A 22472-nucleotide genomic window follows, 5' to 3' on the forward strand; every position below is an offset into this window, starting at 1 on the left:
CTGAGACACAGAAAATATTTTTAAAGATAGTATATTAATTTATGGTTTACATTCACTTGTGTTTTCTTATGGCTTGCCTCTCTGCTGGTGGGGGTTTCTGTGCTATGACAGCCTGGGAGGAATCTGCAGGCTGGGTGTGACTCTGCTGTGGATTGTGTGTGATGAGCCAGTGCTATGGAACTGCAGGGTGAGCTTGGGTCAAAGCAGTGAAGGGTTGCTGGTTATCACCTGAAACACTTTCAGTAGCCTGAGCTGGAGGTGGCCGCATTCCATGTGTGCTGATAGAGAATTATTTCAGAGCACTTTAAAATTTTGAAATTATTTCAAAACACAACTTTTTAAATCATCACAGTCAGCCAGAAACAAAGATAACTATGGCAAAATTTTACTCCTAATGAAAGAGTAACTGGTGTTGTTTGATTTACCAGTTGTCTTCCATCCATTGTGCTATTTTTGATGTTTAGTATTTAATCCTAAGGTAGAAATTATTAAGACAGAGTGTTATTTCTATTGTTAGAATTCTTTACCAGTGTTTTTTTCCTTTTTTTTTTAAAGTTCAGTTTTCTAAATTGAAGCTTTTTTCCAAAGTTGTAATTTTATTTACTACTTTCCAATGAACCAGGTTTGGTGCTCTGCAGAGACCCCTCTGGAAGAATTACTTTTAAGTAGCCACTCAAATTGTATGAGGAGGGAGAAATGAGTTGTTTATATCTTTTACCAAAGTCCAAGATTGATCTCCATGTGCTGTGTAAAGCAAGCTCAGATTGGGTGAACACCCTTCATCCCCCTAGAATTTTGTCTGTGGAATATCAGACTTGAAATGTTGTGAGTCTTACGTGTGCATGAATTGGAATAATTCAAGTCTAGGAATACTTTATTTCAACTTCTAAGTCACAGATTGCAGTTCATTGAGCAAGATTAACTAATAAAGAAAAAAAAAATCTTAGAGTATTTTTGTGAATACAGTAACACTTCCATTAAGTATTTTAGACTGATAAAATTATTCAGTAGTTTTTAAGTCTGACATTTTTCCCCCTCAGGCCTAATTTAATACAGGACTAGGTGGATCTCCTGTGAGTGGCTAATAGCCTTCTTATAAGTAATGCTTTCTTCATAGCCTCATTTTCATAACTAAGTTTCATTAATGAAAATGCTATAAATAATTAAAGTGAAATATGTCAAGACTAAGCCCAGGGAATCTGTGGCCAAGTAAACAAAGGGACTCTGAAGCTTTGGATCTACATGTGCTTGGACTGCTGCATACAGCATTCTTGTCTAAGCTTGGCTCTTAAAGCTCTTTTGAACTTTCAGACAGGAAACACTGCAGAAAGTTGAGTTAAAATGGGCCCTACATTTTAAAATAAAAAAAAATTGTTAGTCTAAAAATCAGCCTGCCAATAGAAGCAATATCCTCACTGGTGTAAGCTGTAGACGATTAAGAATGTAGAAAACAATGTATAAAATACATGGAAAAAAATTGTTCCCAAAGCTTTATATTTTTTTTTCTGAAATGGTGGGGAGCATTTCAGAAGAAGCTGTTGTTTGCATTTAGCATAGTATACTTGAACTTGGTGTTTCTTTTTCATGATTTAATGACTTTTAGGCTAAATCTTTGGTTATAAGACAATATGGGTTGTTACTTGGCAATTTTAGATTGTGGGTCAGATAAATAAGATGTTACTCTTAAGTTGTTTCTTCCACTGATGGGCAATATAAGCTTACATTTTCTGTGTGGTGTGTTTGTACCTTCTGGTGCAGCCACAATTTCAGTGTCTGACATCCTTTATTCACCCAGGAAGTTTCTTCTGAGGCTGTCTCTGATTTTAAATGACTAATTTCAAAGATTAGTTTAGATTCTGTAATTTGTAAACTTCCTGCTCATATGGACTTCTGAATTCTGAATTTGAGATACCTGTTTTTCTTTTGAATAATAAAAAAATGCTTCGTTCAAGAAATGAAATTGCGTTTGTAACTCATCCCTTAAATTTTATTGTCAGCTTTCTGAGGAAAAGGTAGTTTGGGCTTGATGCTGTTTGAGAACTCCCTAACATGCTAAATGGATACTGGATATGCAGAAAATCCAGCCCAGAAATGAATGTCTTGTAGCAAATAAGAGGGCTAGATCAAATTAAATGTAATGAAATTCTTCTGTAGCCCGTAACTGAGATGAGCATTGCGACAGTCTTGCTTTTTGTTTAGCTCTTGCTGGTGATGTGGTTAGGCTGCTTATTTACGTATTGAAGAGACTCAGAGGTGAATACAGTGAGAAATCTTAAAATTTGCAGCTCTAGATCTGTAGCTCTTTGTTGAGTCATAGATGTCAAGTGATGGATGTGGGAATATATGGTCTCATTAGTGCTGTGCATATTTTTAGCTACATTTTAAGAAGCTGATGTTTTCTTAATGTGGCAATAGATCAGTTCTCTTCATTAGAGAATGCTGTGTTCTTTGATCTTAGTCATGTGGTGTTTGTAGTCCTTAATGAGGGTAGGAGAGGGGGAAGATTTTGTTTTACAGTGTAGTAATTGGAAAAGAAACAGCCTATGTGGATTTTGATCATTGTTTTTTGCTGTATGCAAGATGCTGGTGTGTTTCATCTTGCACTAAGATACTGACCCTTGCATTTATTCATGAAGAGATATGAAAATATTTAAACTTTTATTAATCTGCTCTGTTAAGCAGAGTTTTTTCCTTTTTTCTTTGTTTGTTTATAGTTAAAATTCTCATTTTAATTGAGGTGGGTGGTGGTGTCATTCCCTGTGTGTCATGTTGACATAAATCACTCACATTTGAGGTAATTTGATAGCTACATTATCACTTTGCTTTGTTAGTTTGAGACTGAAATTTATACTTGGAGGGTCTTTTTAGTTCACTGTCCGGCAGGAAATAACTTTTAGTTTTCATGAGTGCTTTGTCAGGCTCTGCTTTCTTGTTTGCTCTGTAATCAAAGTACAGAGCGTCCTCAGCCTTTGCGCCTTTCTGTGCCTGCCACTTCAAGCACAGCCGAGCTGTCTGAGACACAAAGTAATGCAGTTGCCAGCAGGAATATGATACTTACTAAAGTCTCTAGGAAAGCCTTTTATCTTTGGCAAGTAAGTACTTTACATGAAATTACACATGATGGTAAAGCCACAGATTTAAAGTATAATAACCCCCACAAGAAATGTTTTCCTCATTTAAGGTGTATTTTTAGCCACTTCTGCCTGGTTTTAAAACAAAAAATATTTTTAAAGTTTGCACTTCGTTCAAGACACTGATGTCAGCGTATGGAAATGAGTATTTGCTCTTTTATGGATTTTACTTATTTAGTAATTATGCTTGTCATTGAAGTCTAGAATATCAGCAAAAAGAGAAACTAGTGCCTTTTGGTGCAATAGATTGTCATATGGTGTGCTTCTGAGTGCCGAGTAAGTGATGGAAGCCGTTGAATTCAAAACATGAACAGGTTTGAATATATTTAAAAATCTGTACATTTGTATGATTTTGTTCTTGTTTCAGGTGATCTATGCCTTCTGCTTACAAAGCACACAGAAATAAATTGGTGCTGTGGACTCTGTGGAGCGGCTGAAAGAAGCATCACCCTGAGAATGAAGCAATAGAACCCCTCTCTGCAGAACCGTATGATTGAGAACGCGGTCCAGCCCTCCTCTGCTGCCGAACATGCTTTTGTTCTCCTGCCCCGCTTACCCCCTGCTGCAGTAATACAGATGGATCGTAGCAGAGAGGCAGAAATGGAGTTACGGAGATCCTCCAGCCCTGGCAAGCTAAGCAAGAACGACGTGGATGCTGACAAGACCATGTGCCACAGCTGTTGCATCTGCGGTAAAAGTTTCCCTTTTCAGAGCTCCCTGTCGCAGCACATGAGGAAGCACACAGGTGAGAAGCCCTACAAATGCCCTTACTGTGATCACAGAGCTTCCCAAAAGGGCAACCTGAAGATTCACATCCGCAGTCACAGGGCAGGCACTTTAAGTCAGGGGCACGAGGCAGAGATGGGAGAGGCACAGCTGGGGGAGATGGGCGTTTCAGAGGGCCTTGGCGGGTGCACCAGCCCCACTAAAAGTACGTCTGCCTGCAACAAGATCTTGAACGGTACTGCTCAGGTCGATAGCAGCAAGATCTTGTTGAGAAGCAGCAAGAAGGAGGTCACAGAGATGGCACCAGCTGAGGAGGATGACAAGCTGACCTCTTACCAGTGCACTTTCTGCAAAAACAAATTCGAAAGGAAGAAGGACCTGGAGCAGCATCTGCACCAGGTCCACAAACCGTTCAAGTGCAGGTTGTGCAGCTATATGACCCTGAGGGAGGAGACGCTGTTAAACCACATAGAGAAAGACCATATAACAGCTCAGGTCCCCAATGGGGAGACCTACACCGAGAACTGCAAGAGCGAGCTGAATGTGGGCGAGTTCCCGTGCGAAGTCTGTGGTCAGACCTTTAGTCAAACCTGGTTCCTGAAAGCTCACATGAAAAAGCACAGGGGGTCATTTGATCACGGGTGCCATATTTGTGGCAGGAGATTCAAGGAGCCCTGGTTTCTCAAAAACCACATGAAGTCGCATGGCCCCAGGTCTGGGAGCAAAAACAAACCAAAAAATGATTTGGAGCTGATTGCCACTATCAATGATGTGATACAAGAGGAGACAATTGTGACCGGCCTATCTCTGTATGAAGTTTGCACCAAGTGTGGAAATCTGTTTACAAATATGGAAAGCCTGAAAGTGCATAATGCTGTTCACTACCGTGTGCAGCCGGGCAGCACCGGGGATAAAGCTGCGGGCTTGACTGATGGGAGCCTGAGCTCCTCGGTAACCAAGCAGTTTTTCTTGCAGTGTCTCAATCTACGGCCATCTGTAGGGCTGGACAGAGTTATGAGAGAACAGCCTGGGAAAAGAGTAGCTGAGCTGGATCCGGTCAGTAGCTACCAAGCTTGGCAGCTGGCCACCAAAGGAAAAGTAGTAGAGCCCTCAGAGTATGTGAAGTATGTGGGATGGGATGAGACCCTGGCAGATGCAGATGTGACTTATGACAAGGATAAGAGGGAGTATATCCTTGTCAACCAGGAGAAGCGCAAGCGAGACCAGGACTCACCCAGCAACCCCAAGAAGAAGAGCTGCACCGGCGGGCGCCTGGAGAAAGCCGGCAGTGTCCCAGCAGGAGAGAGCTGCCCGCCTGCCCCGGGGGATCTGGACTATCGCCCTGCCTCACGGCAGAGCCGGCGGGCCGCCCAGAACAAGTCCACGGAGTGCTTCGAGTGCGGGAAGATCTTCCGCACCTACCACCAAATGGTGCTGCACTCGCGGGTGCACCGCAAGGAGCGCAGGAGCTGCAGCGAGGGTGGGACGGCTGCCCAGCCTGACCGCTATGGCTCCAGCAGTGAGGAAGGGGACTCGGGCTCCGTCAGCGGGCCCAGCACCCCTGGCTCTGCATCTGCCCCGGAGGACTCGGCCACCTCTGGCTTGGGAGAGGAGGGGGCTGAGGAGAGCTCCCAGGAGGGAGCAGCCAATCCCTTGCTAGGTAAGATCGCTCCCAGCTTTGCCCTAGTAATTGTTGCTGGTCCCTTTGTCTCCTGGTCTGGGACACAGCGATGACCAGAGGGAGAAATATGTGAAAGCATATGAGAGGTCCTAGAGACCCCGTGTGCGCTGCTTGTCTCAGTGAGGCAGCTCCTTTCTGGTGCAAGTAATAAAAGAGAGATGATGTTTTTGTAATGTGCTGGTGAGCTTGTATTTTGATGAAGGACACCTGAAAAGTATTTTAGTTGCCTATAGCAACACTGTAGGATGTTCAGGATAGCCCCCCTGCATGTCTTGGGGGCTGTTTTTCCACAATGCATGGGTGTCCTGTTCTGCCTGCAGTGTACAGGTGTAGCCTGCGTAGCGTAGCCCCAAAGCACATAAACTTGTTAAAACGCCTGCGTGAGAGGAGTCTCTCTCCTCTTCGCTTCACTTCCCAAATTGTGTTTATAACTCCAAAGGCTATAATTAATCTCTCTGGATTAAAGCAGTCCTTTGAGCCCAATGCTACTAAATGGAACAAATTATTCTCCAAATAGCAGCAAAGTAAATATTTAAAAGAACACCATTAAGCACTTTCGTATCTTTTTTTTAATCCTTTATTTTTGTTGTTCGCCATGCTTTGTTTATAATACCCTTTTAGAAATGTGAGATTAACCATTCTTTCCTTACTAGCCCTTCTGCTGGTTTTTGTTTGTTTTCTGTTTGGTGAACAAAACCGGTTTCCTCTCATTTTCATTCCTTTTGTTGTGAAGAACATAGTTATCTATAGAGTTAAACTCACTTTCAAGACCATCGTGGATGAAGTAATCTGCACCATTGTGGAAGAGAGTGGGTTTATTCAATTACCTTGCTCTTTCAGGATATTATATAATGTTGCCTTTTCTCCTGGCTTCAGACCCCACAGCAACAAAGCAACATTTACCAGAATTGTGACTTTGTTACATGTTTTTCATAATTTTTTTTAAGCAATGGTGGATATATTCAAATTAATCCAAGAACACCAATTTTTTCTTTGCTTTTTTACCTTTCTGTAAAAAAACAACTCCAGAAAGTCTAGTGACAAGCTAGATTCCTACAGATTCTTAAATATTTGTGGTAGGATTACGTGCATGTTTAAAAGATTCAGAATTTGGCTTTCCCATGTGCTGTTGGATTCTTGAACACTTAAATTTCTTTTTGGGTACGTGCCTACTTTGTGTGCAAGTCCATCAGCTGCCACCTGAGTTACTTTGGTTCAGCTGACACAAGGTGTGGTGATAAAACTGCAGCTTTGTCTAGAGTTAAATGGGGCTGCCATGTTGCACCAGTGTAATGTACAGTGCTGCAATCAGAGCTGCTGGGATGGAAAACCATCTCTCTGGACATGGGCTGAAGACACTGCAACACTTCTTTGTATGATGTTCAAACAGGAAAACTGTTCTTACATGCTCTCCATATTTTATTTCTAACAAGAGGAGTTGTCTCATCTTTGCCTGTTCTGCTTCTTGCCTCAACTCAGGCTTTGAGCCCTTGCTGCAGGACTGAAAGGGGAGAGTTAGTCACACAGCACTTTGCTCTCATAGGAATTAAAGTTACTGGCTTAACTGATGCCAGCAACTGGAAACTTGCTTCCTTGGGTATCAAATTGATCCTCATTTGTTTTAACTGTAAAGAAGCAGCAAACTGATGGGCCTGAATAAAGGCACATTTTGGAAAAGGGATATATTTGCAATGATGGGCTGGGAGGGTGGCTGCTGCATTTTATATTTGCTAATATCACAGCTGAAGAGCTAATCAAGTATTTAATTGGCTAATGAGAAATGTTTCAGTGCAAGAGAAATGCTGCCTATTACTAGAGGTTATTTAACTCAAATGACTGTCTCAGTGAAGGGAAGATTTTTTACAGATGATAGGGGTTTTTTAATTTGAAAGAAAGTTTAAGGGTTTTTTGCTTATTTGTTTTGTTATGTATAAAAGGAGTTTTCATAGGTAAATGTTCAGGACTAAGGTTTCCCAATTGTATCTTTTTTATATGGAAGTTTATTAGCCCTGCCCTAGTATTGTGTTCTAAAGGAACTGGAGTCCTTCTGTCCAGCAAGCTGTAAGATTAGTTTTATTCCTTTGCAGATTCTGCTGTAACTCAAGATGGTTTTTTTCCCCTCCCCTATGAACAGTAATTTAAGGTGTATGGAATATAGGCCAGGTTTTGCCCTCACGTATGTACCTGCAAAAATGGGGCATTCTGGTATGGCCGTGAAGCACGTTTTGTCCTAGAACTGCTGTAGTTTGCTATCCTTTGCTGCAGCTTTTTTTAGTTACTCTTCCAGGTGGAGATTTTCCATCAAGAATAGAACTCCAGCCCTATGGACAGGCTTCCTCCCCAGTGGAGGCTGACAAGCAGAGCTCTCAGTTCCTGTTCCTGAAATTATTTCTACCGCATTATTTTTACTCGGGCTGTAATCAGGAAAATCTTGTGCTACTCAAAAGGTTATACAATATCTGTTGGCTTTTTTTTTTTACTTTCCTATCTTTACTCTCTGTTTCCCCCTTTCATGCATTACTATGTTATCCTGTGTCAGAAAAGGGCCTTGGAACTGCCAAGTATTGAATGCTGTGGCCTTGACTCAGCTGAAAGTATTTCTTTGTGCATTTAATTCTTAATAATCTGAGGAGTGCTGTTGACGCACGAGGTCCTGCAGCAGGGAAGCTGGCAGGGCACCTCTGTGGTCACTTAGGGCCAGCAGGTGTAGGGGCTGAGGGTGGCAGGAGCAGGGATTATTGACAGGGCTCACTGGGAGAAGAGCAAGAATTGGGGTTGAGAGGCTCCAGGGCAGGCACTCCTTTTAACAGGAATTTGCCCGTGCTGATTTTGTTGAGTAACATCATGATTTCTCAGGCACCGGGGTGTAGTGTTGCAAACCCAGTTTATCAGCTGCTGGGCTGACTACAAAGTGTGCTTCATCTGGTTGGAGGGAGGATAAATATGAGTTTTGTAGAGCTACACATAGTGTACTGTGTGATACCTGTCATGCAGAGATCACGCATGAAGTCTTTGTGCTTTGTGTGACAGCCATGTGGGAAGTGGTGGCTCAGCCCGCTTTTGCTTCCTTGAGACCAGACTTTGGATGTTTTTGAGGTATTCCTGCCCCAGATGATTCTTCATTTTTATTTATCATTCAAGCCACTTGCAAAACTGTACCTGAATGTTCACTGAGTAGCATCCAAAGCTGTGTGAACCATCTGTAGAACGTTGCTCACCTCTTCCCCAAGTTGAGATTTTTGGCTGGGTTTTTTTAATGATTTTCATTTTTCCCTGAGAAGAACCCCAGAGATATGACTGAAGAGTAGTGAGGGATTATATATGTGTTGATAGAAGTGAAAGGAAAACACTGTTTTTATAATCCTTCATCTTTTCACCTAAAATGTAGTTTTAGATATATGAAAGTAATTTGGTTGTTAGTATTTTTAAGGCATGAGCCCCTTCATTGCCATGGTGGTTTTAGCAGCGAAGGTGTTTGGGTTTGTTACATTGGGCTATATGTCAGTCCTGAAATGAAGAAGGAAAAATAATTTTTGAGGCTGTGACTGCTGTTGGCAGGTGGAAAGATGAGGAAAAGAACTGAAAAGAATTTAAATACCTCTTGGTTCTTGGCAAGCATGGAGTAAAAGCACAGACCTGAGATAGCCCAGCCAGTGAGGAAGTGCATAGAGGTGGTACTTCTTGCATGGAAGTGTCAGTCTGCGCTGGAAGTCAATGTTAAAATTAATCTAGGAGGGGAAAACAAAAAAGAAAATAAAAGAAAAGGAGTGTTATATAGGAATAAAGGAGAGGAATGCTGCTTCTAGCGTGACCATGTCAAGGAAGGACATCAGGGAAAGGAGAGGATGTATCACCTTGGAATGCTGCTTCCAGTGACAACTGTCTTGTGTATTCTATTTCCTTTATCTCCTGCCTCTGCTCTCCCTTCTCTTTGCCTTTTTTTCCCTTCTGTTGGACTCCTCTGATTTTTTGAAATGCTTTAGGGAGAGACTGATTCACCTGTATTGCGCACACGACTGCGAGTGCGGGCTGTTGTGCTGGGCCCTGTACCAATACTGCTTTCAGCCTGAGGAGCTCGTGACCTGACTGAGGTGGGCACAAGACTGTGCAGAATGTAAAAAAACTCAAACAGTGAATACAAAACAGTGGCATGTGGCTGTGCTTGGTTTACCTCAGGCATCACGATGGCGTGGTGGGACCTGCTTAGAACATGAGCACCGTGAAGGAATGGGATGAGATGGGAGTAAGGTGCAGGGTGGAGAGAAAGGAGAATGGAAAGACGCAGGACCTTGGTGAAGGGAGCTGAGCCATGTGATGAGGTTTCAGGGCAGCTGGGGGGCTCAAGAGAGGTGTGCAGTGGCATTGGAGTACAGACCCTCCAAGGCAGTGCCAGCATTGATGGCTTGCACTGAAGCTGTAAAGGCTCACGATATGCTGTGCTCAGCTGGGTCACTCCAAGAGGATTTCCATGTGAAAAACAGGTCTGGACCTCTTTGTGTTTGTTACATTTCAAAAACTCTTAGTAGAGCATGGCCAGAGACTGATTTAGTACGTTTTTTTTAGTGAACTGAAGAGACAGCTGCCTATGAATTGCTTACAGGTTATACAGTCTTGGGGATGTAACACATACCATTTATCCCAGGCCTGTTACATGAAAATTCTGTATATAAACTGGAATGCTTGAATAGAAACATAGCATTAGCAAGTTCTGAGGAATAAGTATAGGAGAGATTTTTGAAACAAATTTGGACTTTGTTTTGCTCAGATATGAATTATAACAAGTCCAGGAGCTGGAACTTTATTGAAAAATGCATCTTTTCAGAAATCTTTTGATGTGAAATAATTCAAAGGTAAAAGTTGTTTAGAGTTGCTTTAATATTTTAGTAAAGCAGCAAGGCTGTAATTTTTGGGAGGAAAGCAACAATAAGAATAAAACAGCTAAGCAAATGAAATTAGAAAAATAAAAAATGTATAGTAATTCCAGAGAACAGAGCTAGTTCTAGTAAATGTTTTCTGTTGCTAGCATGAGTGTATGGAACAGCTGCCACTATCCAGTACCAGGATTTCATTGTTCTTACATGAAAAAGTGTTTCTCTGTGTGCAAGGGAAGGTCTCTCCACTATGTAAAAACCAAACATTTTTATTACATATCTTGATTAATTACACTTCAGATGCTTCTCATGCCAGACTCTCAGTGTAAATCCCACAGTATCGTGCTGCTAAGGGCAGTGCTCTTGGGGCATTTTACGCCAAATGAGATCTTGTTCTATATGTACAGTCTGAAGTATGTTTAAGTTATCTAACATATTTAGTTTGCTGAAGGAGCATATAACAAACTGGAGAATGTTTCAGTGCTGGACAATTGGTAACTATTGCCCCAGGCTTCCAAGAAATAAGGCAGTTTCAAGGAGGAACAGTGTCTTAGAACTGTGAATATAAGAATGTTATGCTGTGATTACACATTCACCACCAGTTAATTTGGGCATTGCTGAGGAGTGCTTGTTGAAATATAAAACCCTTTCAGCTTTACAACTCAAACTTGGATTCTTAACTCCAGTGAGATCAATGAAACTCAGGGACTTGGAATTACAAGCAAATTGGTGCTTCAAATCATAGGGGAAGTTGGGCAGAGGCAAAGAACCTGTGCTAGCAGTAAGAGATCCATTAGATGTTGGTTGGGGCTTAGCAGAGTTCAGCTGTTCCTTGAAGCAAATTTGGACTAGACCTGTTACCTGGTTTGTTACCTAGTTTGAACACATCTAATAATACCATTTAGAAATTTCTCTTTCCTATCTGCCTTCCTGTAATGCAAGTCCAATGTAATGGACTGTAATGATAGTCCAGTCGTGATACGTGTTAGCAAAGGCATGTGCAGTGTGGTACTTTCTCCTGATCTCAGGTTTCTCTGCAAAACACTGCAGGTTGAACCATCATTTTTGACCAGTACAGTCATATCTCCTGTGTATATCTCCACAGCAGCACTTGTTACTTTTTCCTCCCCTTTGGACTCTTGTACTCTCCTCGGGGCTGCAGATGGTATCTCCTGCGTGAGCATACACGTTCCTGTGGTGTTGCCCTCAGCAGTATTTTTTGATTCTATTTGTCTTTAACTGTGGGTTGATCTTAATGGGAATACCTACTGAGGAAACAGAACAAAATAGAAATTATGCTGATTGTCCCAAGAAAATTGATAACAAGAAAAATTCTGGCAGCCAGGATCAATGCAGTGTGTACTGAGAGAAAAGGAAGAGAGAAAAGCCATGGGACATCTAAAAAGTGGTTAAAACCTCCCTTGCCAGGTGCACCACACACACGTGGAGTTGCTTGCCCCTTCTGTATTTTAGGCTGATGATGAGAGCTATGCTTCAACAAATCCATGCAGGAAGTGTTTGATTGGATCAGGGCAGCCATGCCTTGGTATAAAGTAGTCTGTACCCTTTAATGCTATCCATTAACCTGACACCATACTGACTAAGGAACATGCAAAGATTGCCCTGTAAGAATCTTAGGTAAATTCCACTGTGTGCCTGGTTACCACACTTTGCTCTGCATTACCGAGGCCTGTTTTACCCAGTCCCATGTGATGTGGGTGGCCAGCAAGAGTGTTAAGCAGCAATTCAAGTTCCTCTTGAAATGGGGCATGGTGATGAGGAACAGATAACACACAGTCAGCTCAAGTCAAAACTAAGGATTGTTGGCTGAGCTTGGGATACTTCAGTAGATTAATGGCTTGTCGTGACAGAGATTGCCTTTATTGCTGCTCAGAGGCAATTTCTTATGCAGCATTTTGAAGTTATTAGACCAGCTGTAGCACTACTTTTATTCCTTGTAAACATTTCTGTGAGGGTGTTAAGTGCTGAAGAATTTCGTGCGTGTCAAAGATACTTCTGCTGTATTTAGCTTTAATTGTTAGTATTCCTTTTTTGCAGGTTACCATATGCAATTACAAGTGACACAGTGAGACAGAAGTATTATTTAGGCAGTTTATTGTAGCTGTGCTTCTGTGATATAAGCAAGAACACAGCTCAGCTTGGAAGAAAAATTGTACAAGATGTTAAGAGAGAGATAGGTTTACCCAATCTCTTTATCTCTTAGGAAGCAAGGAAATGTGGTTTCTTAAAGGTAGGTCATAGTAGGATAAGCTTTGCCCTGAAGCCTATAGAAAATGCCCAAGATTATTTCTTCATGCTGCTACTTTCACAGTTTTTGGAAATGTTGTCCCTAGAGCTGCTTCAAAGGATTGCTTATGTCTTTGTTTATTCCTTCCTGAGCTGTCAGTTACCATTCCACACTTACCATACACTAGCATTTAAAAAAAAAATAAAATTTCCATGGGTGTACTGACCATCTTGGTTTCAGTTTGTGCAGTCAAAAATATCCCTTTATGTTTAAGTCAGTTGCACAGGGATTCCAGTGTTGATACTGGGCTTTTTAGCTCTTCCTCGGTAAATACTATAGATGTCTGTGTATAGGGATGTTCACTTGGAAATCCTGCTGCATAGAACCTCAGTTTTAACAAATCCCTCATTTCTTGACACCTGCTCTGACCTTGCTGCCTTGTAAACGTCAGTTCAGCATCTCTGGTAATTCTTTGTACTGGATGTTTCTATTACATCAAACTGTAGTGTGTGAAATACTGCTTTGTGACATTTATAGTCAAAAGATCACATTGTGTAGTGCTTTTATTTTCAAGCAGAGGTAGTTTCTGATCAGTGAGTGAGGACTGCCTCCCCCCAGCTAGTAAAACAAGATTCAGGCAATGAAAATTGTGATGGTAGTGTTTTAATCTGATTCCCAAATACTTTGGTAGCTCCATGACTGTGCTTAGTGGGATACTACTGATGTGTAAGTGACTGCTAATGAGGGACTTGTATAAATGTCTTTAATGTTAAATCTTTTTGCGGTTCTTCACATTATGGTTCACAGTTTGCCTTCGATCAGGAGTCAGATTTTCTTTTTTAGTGCATTAAGTTCGGCCGTAGGTACTCTCAGTGGATGGGATGGACTGAGTTCTGCAGGAGCTGAAGTGTTGGGGAGTCCCAGGGCTGCACAGGATATAAAAGTAATGTGTGGTTGGGCCTAGCCTTGGTAGATAATTTGTTTTCTGCAGGTGTGTTTTACAAATACAAGTTTTACTAGGTCTCACTTGACTTCACTTTATTACTTTTTAACCCAGTAGTCTCATTCAGGCACTGCATTACTTTACTGTGAAAGGGCTGACTGTGGTACCAGTTGTACCAGTAAAAGTCAAGAGCAACTTTGCTGCAGTTAAGTGAACCCTTTGTGATGGGAGCACTGATAGCTTTTCTTATTCTCAGTTTTCTTTTCATTGACTTCAAGATTTATCATCAGCAAACCTGTATTTTTTAGGGACATGAAAAGCGTATAGTGAATTTTATTGAAACTGAGGAGGAAAACATTGAGTTTTGCGTTATAATTTTCAGTACCTTAGGCCTTGAAAGAGACTTTTGGATCCTTGTACTTGGTGTGTGATTGCTACTGTCCCATATTTTGTAAGTGACAGGTAGACAATATTTTTGGTGCCATGAATGGATTTGTAAATGTGTAGGGAACTTACTTTCATGGTGAATTTGTTTTTCTTGTTTATAGACAGCATGGGTTTGGACTGGAAAATTGCAGAATACTTTGGCCCTGATGCAGCAATAGTTATAACTGCTGGCTTGATTTTAAGCATAGAGTAGTAAGGTAGGAGTCATTGTAAGCTGCTTTGTTGAACCACTTGGCACCAAATGGCCCAAGATTAGAGAAGAATAGGGAAATCTTTCTTTTCTGTAATCAATGCCAGTGTAAATTGCATATCCTGAAATGTAGCATGCAAACTTCACAGGGGATAAGACTAGGGGAGGAGCAAGTCTCAGAATTGTCTTTTGTGGATTCTCTGTTGATGGTTTGGTTTGGCTTTAGCAATGCTGCGGGCATAAATCCAACCCTTCATCCTTTTAAAGTGCAGAATCTCTATTGAGAAAGTGTCCATGTGAAAGGCAAAAGTACTCGCTCAATTGATGATTATTGTAACTTTGATATGGGTGCTTACTTAACATGGATTTAGAGCACTGAGATACTCATCCTTGTACAGGACCCATGAGGAAAGATTTGCCCTCATGCTTTCAGAACTTTGTTTTCCAGGTTGGTAATCTCAAACTTCAGTTATTACTTCATTATGTCTGTTACTTCAAATAACAGAAAATGAAATAGCCATTAAAATTATTGTTTCTGTCATATCACAGGTATAAAGCTTAAAATTTTAGTTTTACTTGGGAGGCAGAAGTTAGGATTTACTCCAAGTCAGATCTCTTCTCTCTTTTTTAATTACAGGATGCAAAATCACAGATTTTATTTATTTATTTAAAGACTAAATTTAGGGTTAGTTTGCAATATAAGGCACTCCCAAACCTTGTGTTTCTTTGAGATAACAAATTCATCAGGCAGTTGAAGGCATCAGCTACACCTAACAGCACTTCAGAGGTGTGTGTTATCTTAGGATAGCATATGTCTTGTGATATCTTACTGCTTAAATAGCATTTGAGGCAAGCTGTTGTCAGCAAAACCTAAATATTTGAGGGGGGAGAAAAAAGCATAACCACAAAGGAAATATATGGATTCTTTGGGAAATATGAACCTCAGGTCTAAAGGGCTTTTTTTTTTTCCTTCTCTTCTCTTACCTCTCCCCTGTGAAACATTTTCTGGGTGTTTTGACAGTAGAGGTCGTTCACCAGTGTCATGATGGTGGAGGACTGAATGCAGTGACTCAGGATGATAATGGGATATAAAAGACTTCATCTCTTCCTGTGCCTGCTATACCCCAAGGTAGTGGAGCAGATGCTGTGTTTCCCTGCTGCCTTTTGCATGTTTTGGTAGTTGTGTAGCACTACTGAATCAAGGTTATGATCAGTTTTCTGTGATTTAGCCTTTATTCAGTAGGTAGTAAAGCCTTTTTTTTTTTTTTGCTAGATAATGAAGCAAACAGATCTGTCTCTTCCCTTAAAAGAGAATTCCGGAAGTACAGCTTACACTGCACATGGAACATATTAATCCTAAACCCCTTTTAATACTTTGCAGAAGTTTCTTGTCCCTGCACATATCTGTATCCACATGCACAGCAATTTCCCAGAAATGTCGTAACCTTAAGTACTGTTGAAGCCTGGAGAATCCTTAAAAAATACCCAAACACAGAATGACAAGTAAAGTTGTAACAGGAAAAAATTAATCTTTCCTTGGATTGTTCTGGGACAACAAAATGGGTGCACATTAGTGAGGATCACTTACTTGCTACTGTAATGCTAAGTGTATTTGACAAGGAAGCCTCAATGCCGTTATTTCTGTGGAAGTAGGGAGTGTTGTGCTTTTTTTAGTTTAATGCACACAGACATGACACATTAGTTACAATTCAAACATAATATAATTTTGCAGGTTATTAAGATTTTTTTTAATCTTAGGTGTTATCAATATGCAAATGTCTAATAGTAAGGCTCATATTGGAAATGAAATGCTATTAATTCATAATGAAGTTTTTATGTGCCAAGAAGAATTTTCTGCTATACTGACATTTCTTGGTCAATTATATTAGAGCAAGATTGTGTTTAAAAAAAAAATGTATCTTAGCATATATTCAGTAAGTTGAAATACTGACTTCACTCAACCAAGGCATCATGGAAAGTACTCTATTCATAAAGTATTTACTCAAATTCCAGTTTTGCAACTTTCTTTGAGGCCTATAGGAGCCAAAAGGAAAGAAACCTGATACCTAGGGAAGAAAGGAAGGTTGGAAAGGGCCAAAATCATAATGTAATTAAAAAGTCCATCAAGCAGAAAAAGGTTTGAGAAAAACTCATAGACTTTCTGAATTTTTTTCTATGTAACAAGTATAGATAAATAGATCTACATGGTAAAGGGATGATGTGTTACTATTAGAGCTGCATCCAGATGATGTAAGCAGCTTCTTCTGGAAGCTCATTGAAAGTTCCAAGCAGGTCTCCATTGCTGACAGCTCTCCAGAAATCCCTGTTGTCGTGGGGGAGTGAGAGCCGTGCTAAAGCACAAGCCAGAAATGTGGTTTTCTGCAGTAACTGCCCTGTCTGTGAATTTGTTTTCTGACATGCTCATGTTTGATCTGATGCATGATATCCAGGTTATCTCACATCATATACACTGTAGGATTACCAATCCATATTTCTTCTGTTTAGGGTCCCAACTGAGAGTCAGCCCAAGTGCCATTTTATGATGTATCCCAGTGTTGCTGTGGGCAAACCAGGCACTCAGGCTGGTGCTGCCGAGAGCTGGGTGATGGATGGGACCTGGCTGGGGATATTTTCCCTTGTATTTTCCTCTGATGTGTTTGTGACCTGAAGGAAGTGATAGAGGAGTTTGTATTGAAGGTCTGGATTTCAGGCTCTTGTCAGCTGCAAACCACAGGTGGTTTATGTAGGAGTGGGGAGCCTTAGGAGCAGCCTTGGAAAAGAGCTGGATCAATGGCACAAGGAAGTAAGCTGGAGGTAAAAGCATGCTGTGTTTGCATACATGGTGTCACAGTGTTGGCTTACTAATGGGAGGAGGTCCATAAGGATAGCCAAGGCCTGGAGCAGCACGTGCCAGGGAGGTTGGCACGCTGTGGGAACTCATCCTGTGTGGGCACAGCTGGCATTTGGGAACAGAGAATTGTTTAAAGGAAGGAAATGAGTGACCATGGAGAAAGAGTGGAGCACCAAAGAAGGAGGTGCTGTAACTCAGTGTCATCCTGCTCATGTTAGGAATGAATTGGGGAAGGAGGACACACAGTGCCCCTGCTACAACCATGCATGATCAGTCCCAGCGTATGAAGCTGTGCATAGCAGCAGAGCAGGTGAAAGAAAAGCAGATAAAAGTTTCTTTCAGGTCCTGAGAACAATGGAAATGGAAAAGGGAAGGAGAAGTGATAGGGAAACATACTAATGAGGGATTCCATTTTGATATGTTGCATCTTAGTGTTTCACCTGGCAAATCATAAGAATAATGATGTTCCCTTGCACTTACTCATCTGAGTGCTTGAGTGGCAGGAGATAATTGTTATATTTGGAGAAAAACTTAGAAAGAAAACATTTGTACCTCTATATCTATTTTACTTTCTTGCTGTGTGGGGAAAAGGATTAAAAGTTTTTTATCAAAAATGTTATTGAATGAAAGATTCAAAATGATGAAGTGCTGGACTATGAAAACATGATTACTTAAAACTGGTGTGACTGGACCTCTTAGCTTAAATGTAGCGTGTCATTTCAAAGGCACTAAAGCCAGATGGATAACTTGCCCCAGATGTTTAGATTCAGTGGAGCAATCACACATGGTGTTTTGAACAAAGTTGCCTATACCCTAATAATGGTATTTTGTGAATAATACTGTAATTTCAGACACCTTTCTTGGTCTGTATTCTTTACATTAATAAATTGGCACCCATGGCAAGCGCAGTGTTTGTCAAACTAGCTTCAAAACCTTAATGTATTGCTTTCTTGTTACAGTGACTTGAAATACTTGCTTTGTTTCTTTAATGAAATTAACAGCTTGTTGAGAGCTAAGGTTGCATGTTGTATTCATAATCAGTTTAATTTATGCAGAATATTTTATTTTCTGTCTTTCTTTTATTTTGGGGGGCATTTATATATTAACAGAATTTCCATTAACTCCTGCTGTTTATTCTTTACCCTTAAGCTACAGCTCTTTGTTGTAGCATCTCAGTGTTGACCCTGGAACCAATTACTGTGTATAACATTCAGAGGATGATGAGGCTTATTCTGCAGCTATTGTTTTCCAGTAGTCCTGGTGTACCTAATTCTTGTAGTGCAGTAGGATAACTCTGTTTAAGAACTTTGTTACACTACCTGGCCAAAACCAATAGTCAAAGCAATAAAAAACAGCCTCCTTTGCCAGTCTCTTGTTTTACAGTCCCAAGAGCACAGCTGGGAAAGCTGCAGTGTTCTTCCTGCATTTGGAGAGTCGGGATGTTCTCCATTAGTTTTGATATCTGTCGCTTCCCTGGAAGTGAGTGCATGTGTAAATGTGATACAGATGTTGTATGAAAGCTTAATTGTGCCTCTCTTTACTTTAAGCTTTGGCGCTTTTCTCTTTTGACACCCACCCTCCCACCCCAAAAGGCTTTTCCTGAGAAGAGAAGGGAAACTGTTTTCCCATTCCTCTCTTACTCAAGAGTTAATTATATTCTGCACTGTGACTACACCTCAGCAAAAGCTGAATGGAGAAACAAGACTCCTCACAAAAAGGCAGAAGTTTTTAGGCGAGCTTAGATTTTCTGTTCTTCCTTAGGACTTAGAAGTCCTTACTGATTTCAGCCAAAGGAGGAAATCCCACCCTGAGGTTACGTTTCATCCATGGGCTTTGTTTCTGAGAGAGCTTAAATCTTCACGTTTGGTTGCAGGTTGTTGACAGCCAACTTGGTTAAGTTGTCACAGGTGCAACTGTAAGCAGCCAGCAGGAACTGAAGAAGCACGGGTAATCCCGCTTAGGAAATCCCCTAGTAGCTTGGTGCTCTCTTGAAGCAGAACACCAGAAATACAGTTAGTGGCAGTTAGGGAAAAAAAAGGAAGAAAATAAATCCTTGCTCATGAATCAAAATTAAAGCAATATGCACTTCTCTAATTTCTGGGGTTACCACGTTATCCCTGCTCTTCTTATTCTTCTCTCTGGACTCCTGAAAACAAAGAAGAAATTGCTTGATCATTTTCTTTAACTAATACTGTACTCTGGTTCTGGGGTGCCAGATATGCAGTCAAACTGGATGAACCCGTTTAATTTTATTCTTCTGTATTTATTTCTGTGAGTGCCTTTTTGCCCGTTGAGTTTTCATGCTTTCACAATCACCAGTGTAATCTCTTCCCTCTTTGTTTGCACCCCCCCAATCCAGCAAAATGAAACAAGCCATTTTTTCAAGATGTCTGAAACCCAGCTTCTTTATATTATCAGATAAGCAATAACAGTCTCATAATTTTGATTAATAACTGTAGAATAGATTTTTTTTAAAATTTTTTTTTTTAGTTACCTGAATCACGAGCTAATGAGATCGTCAAAATCCGGTTCTAAACTAACATGGGTTGTGACCTATGTTTGTGGAAGAAAATTAATTGAGCAGATCTGAAACAATTTTGGTGTTTGTTGTTTTTAGGGTTTTTTTTCCCAGAAGATGAGCTTCCTGTCTCTTTCTAGAAAAATAGTTAGCTTTTATTGGGAGGAAGTATGTGAAATGCATTATTTGATATGTCATTTAAACCAAAAAAACACAGCAACCTCGTCTTGTTTATCAACTTCTGCTGGTCAAAAATACGTGGTTTTAAATTTTATTTTTTCTTGTATCTTTTTAGGACATGGCTTCCATTTTCACAGAATTATAAATATGGGGGGTTTTTTTCTATTAGAAAGAGGCAGAGTCACAATGTCGCAGAATCATTTTCAAGTGGAAAGCTTGGCAAAGTCCCCAAGGGAAAAGTAAAAGAGAACTTTAAACAGGGATCAAAACAGAGAATTAAGGAGTAGATAATGGTATATATGAGAACTGTGAAAGTGTTAATGACCAAAATCTTCCAGAAGGATTTCCCACTGTGTATTAGCATTTTCAAGCATACAGCTGTGTCTAATTACCTAAAACTGATGCTCAGTGCAATTAATGCTGCATCTGAAGAGCCAGGTAACAGGGCAGCTGACCATCTATGGGAACAAATAACCCAATATCTGTGCAATCTGGGCATGTAAAAGCACGAGGAGCATATTCAGATGTTCACAGACCTTTGCAGGCCCAGCTTCTGAGCCAGTGCCATTCCCTGCCTTCAGACTGGACACAGATGCATGGAAGTCAAGTGAAAAAGAGCAGAGAGAAAGCCAGTCAGTCAGGAGCATAGTATCTAAAGTTCTGGGAAAACATTTCTAGATTCTGTTTCAAGCCATAAATAAAAATAATCCAGCAAATAGTTACTGCAAAAATAGAAGCAATCTGACTTTTTAAAATTTCTGAACAGCTGATATCATGACCCTGTATTCTTTGTTATTTATGGAAATCTGTTACTTGCCAGACTGTGAAAATGGCTGCCTGCTTGTATATATATTATTTTTGAATTGCTTATAAACCAGCAGCCACATTTTCACTAAAAGCTTAATAAAATATGAAAGATGGAAAAGACAGCATCTCTTTATTAATACCTAGATATGAAACTATTTCAATACTTTAAACATTCAAATAATTTGTGTGAAACAAAAAGGCTGGAAAAGCTTTCCCAAATAAATTACTGTCATCAAAGCTTTTTCTATATGAGGCTCATATTTCGTCTCCAGGCCTAGCTAAAAAGAACAGAAATACATGATCATCACATAATTAATAAATTACTCCCTTCTGATGGTGTAGTAATTTTACTAGACTTTCTTTAAAGTGCAGTTAGTTATTTTCCTACATTATGAAGTTTGTTTGAGCTTAGTATCTAGTAGTTTGCTCAGCTGTTGTAAGGCAAAACTAATCTTAATAACTGATTTGCTAAATGCTGCTGTTTGTATTTGCCTGTCCATGTTAAGTATTGCATGGACATTTAACTATCTGAGAAATTAGGTGGTAGCAACGGAGTTAAGTGAGTGATGAATTACTTGTTTGCTATCAAATCTGTTTCCCTCTGTCTTGTTTTCACCTCACCCTGCCTCCATACCAACCGCTCAGCCAATTCAGCTGTAAATTTCTCAGTGGAAACTATGCAGTCTCTTCAACTGCCCTGTGTCCAAACCAGTGTTTCAAACCAAATTCCAGACTTGCTGTATTCATAAGCGTTGGGAGTGGAATAGCTGAGAGTCTGACCCATCAAAAGCAGCCACTGGCTGTATATGTGAAAGGTGTCTATAGCCTGACCACTACACACAAGCTGTGGAACAAGAGCTTGGTGTGAGAAAAATGTTTTTAAGTGAAGATGGGAGTGGAATTGAGTTTTGCTGTTTACAGGAAGCATGAGAGAAGAGGCTCTCCTGGTGTGTTCAGGCAAGGATATTAATTAGTTTCTGGTTGAAATATGGCTCCACTGAGTTGGTGGAAAGGATGAATGGCAGGTTGTGAAAAGTCTAGTATAAAACCAGTGTTACTGATCTCGGAGTCTGCAAGTCCGAAGTACGCAGCCTCCAAGAGTCAGTCAAAATAAACAAAATTTATCTCTGGGTAAGAAAAGATGGAGGTTTGCATTCTTCAGGCTGGTTTCCTAACAGGCTGAATTGGGGAGAGGATGGCTTTTGGCAAGGAAAGCTTGAGTTTGTCAAAAATACTGTAGCATCTTTTTGCTTCTGTCAGACAGAACCTTAAGAACTGTGCTGTCTACAGAATATGTACTACTACTTTGCCAAAGCCCAAACAGGTTTTTTGACAATCCTTATGCTTCCAGTATACCCTGACCTGCCTTATATGCAAAGAGAGTGCCTTAAGGCTGGTGTCTAGACAGAGCCTTGTATTTCAGCAAAGGGAATTAAAAGTAGGCTCTGATATCCGTAAATTTGCAGAGAAAACTACTTTGGCTACCTGCCTCTTAATTAATTGGAAAAAATGTTAATTTTTTTTGTTGATTCCTAGGATGTGCAAAGCTAGGGAAGGCATTCCAGGTGTTGCTTGTCAGAATATAACTATATCATGGCTGTTTCAAATGCCACTGCTGAACTGCTGTTGTAAAGATTAAAAAGTGGGGCTGCTGTTTGTAGACGATCCTATTCCATGTCTCAGGTGTCATTGTTGTGAAGGATTATTCTGCCCTTAAAACCATACAAAGGCAGCTCAGTGAGCTTGACCTTAAAGCTAAAATGAAATGGTGATCTGTTCTTCACCCTGCAGGATGGACTGGGAGAGTCAGGACGGTGATTCTTCAGTTCAGTCATCGTGAATTGCAAGTAAACAAACAAGGCACTAGTTAGTAGGACTA

General features: G+C 40.5%; 1 protein-coding gene across 1 annotated transcript in view; it reads left to right on the forward strand.

Annotated features, from left to right (window-relative positions):
- The window catches only part of ZNF516 (zinc finger protein 516), a 98810-nt gene that overhangs the window by 39116 nt on the left and 37222 nt on the right, over nucleotides 1–22472 (forward strand). Inside the window, exon 2 of the mRNA XM_030944195.1 lies at nucleotides 3499–5517. Within this exon, the coding sequence (XP_030800055.1) occupies nucleotides 3621–5517 (1897 nt within the window). The 5' untranslated portion in view covers nucleotides 3499–3620. The remainder of the gene's footprint in view (nucleotides 1–3498; nucleotides 5518–22472) is intronic.

The sequence above is a fragment of the Camarhynchus parvulus genome, chromosome 2, assembly GCF_901933205.1.
Source record: "Camarhynchus parvulus chromosome 2, STF_HiC, whole genome shotgun sequence".
Classification (NCBI taxonomy): Eukaryota; Metazoa; Chordata; class Aves; order Passeriformes; family Thraupidae; genus Camarhynchus; species Camarhynchus parvulus.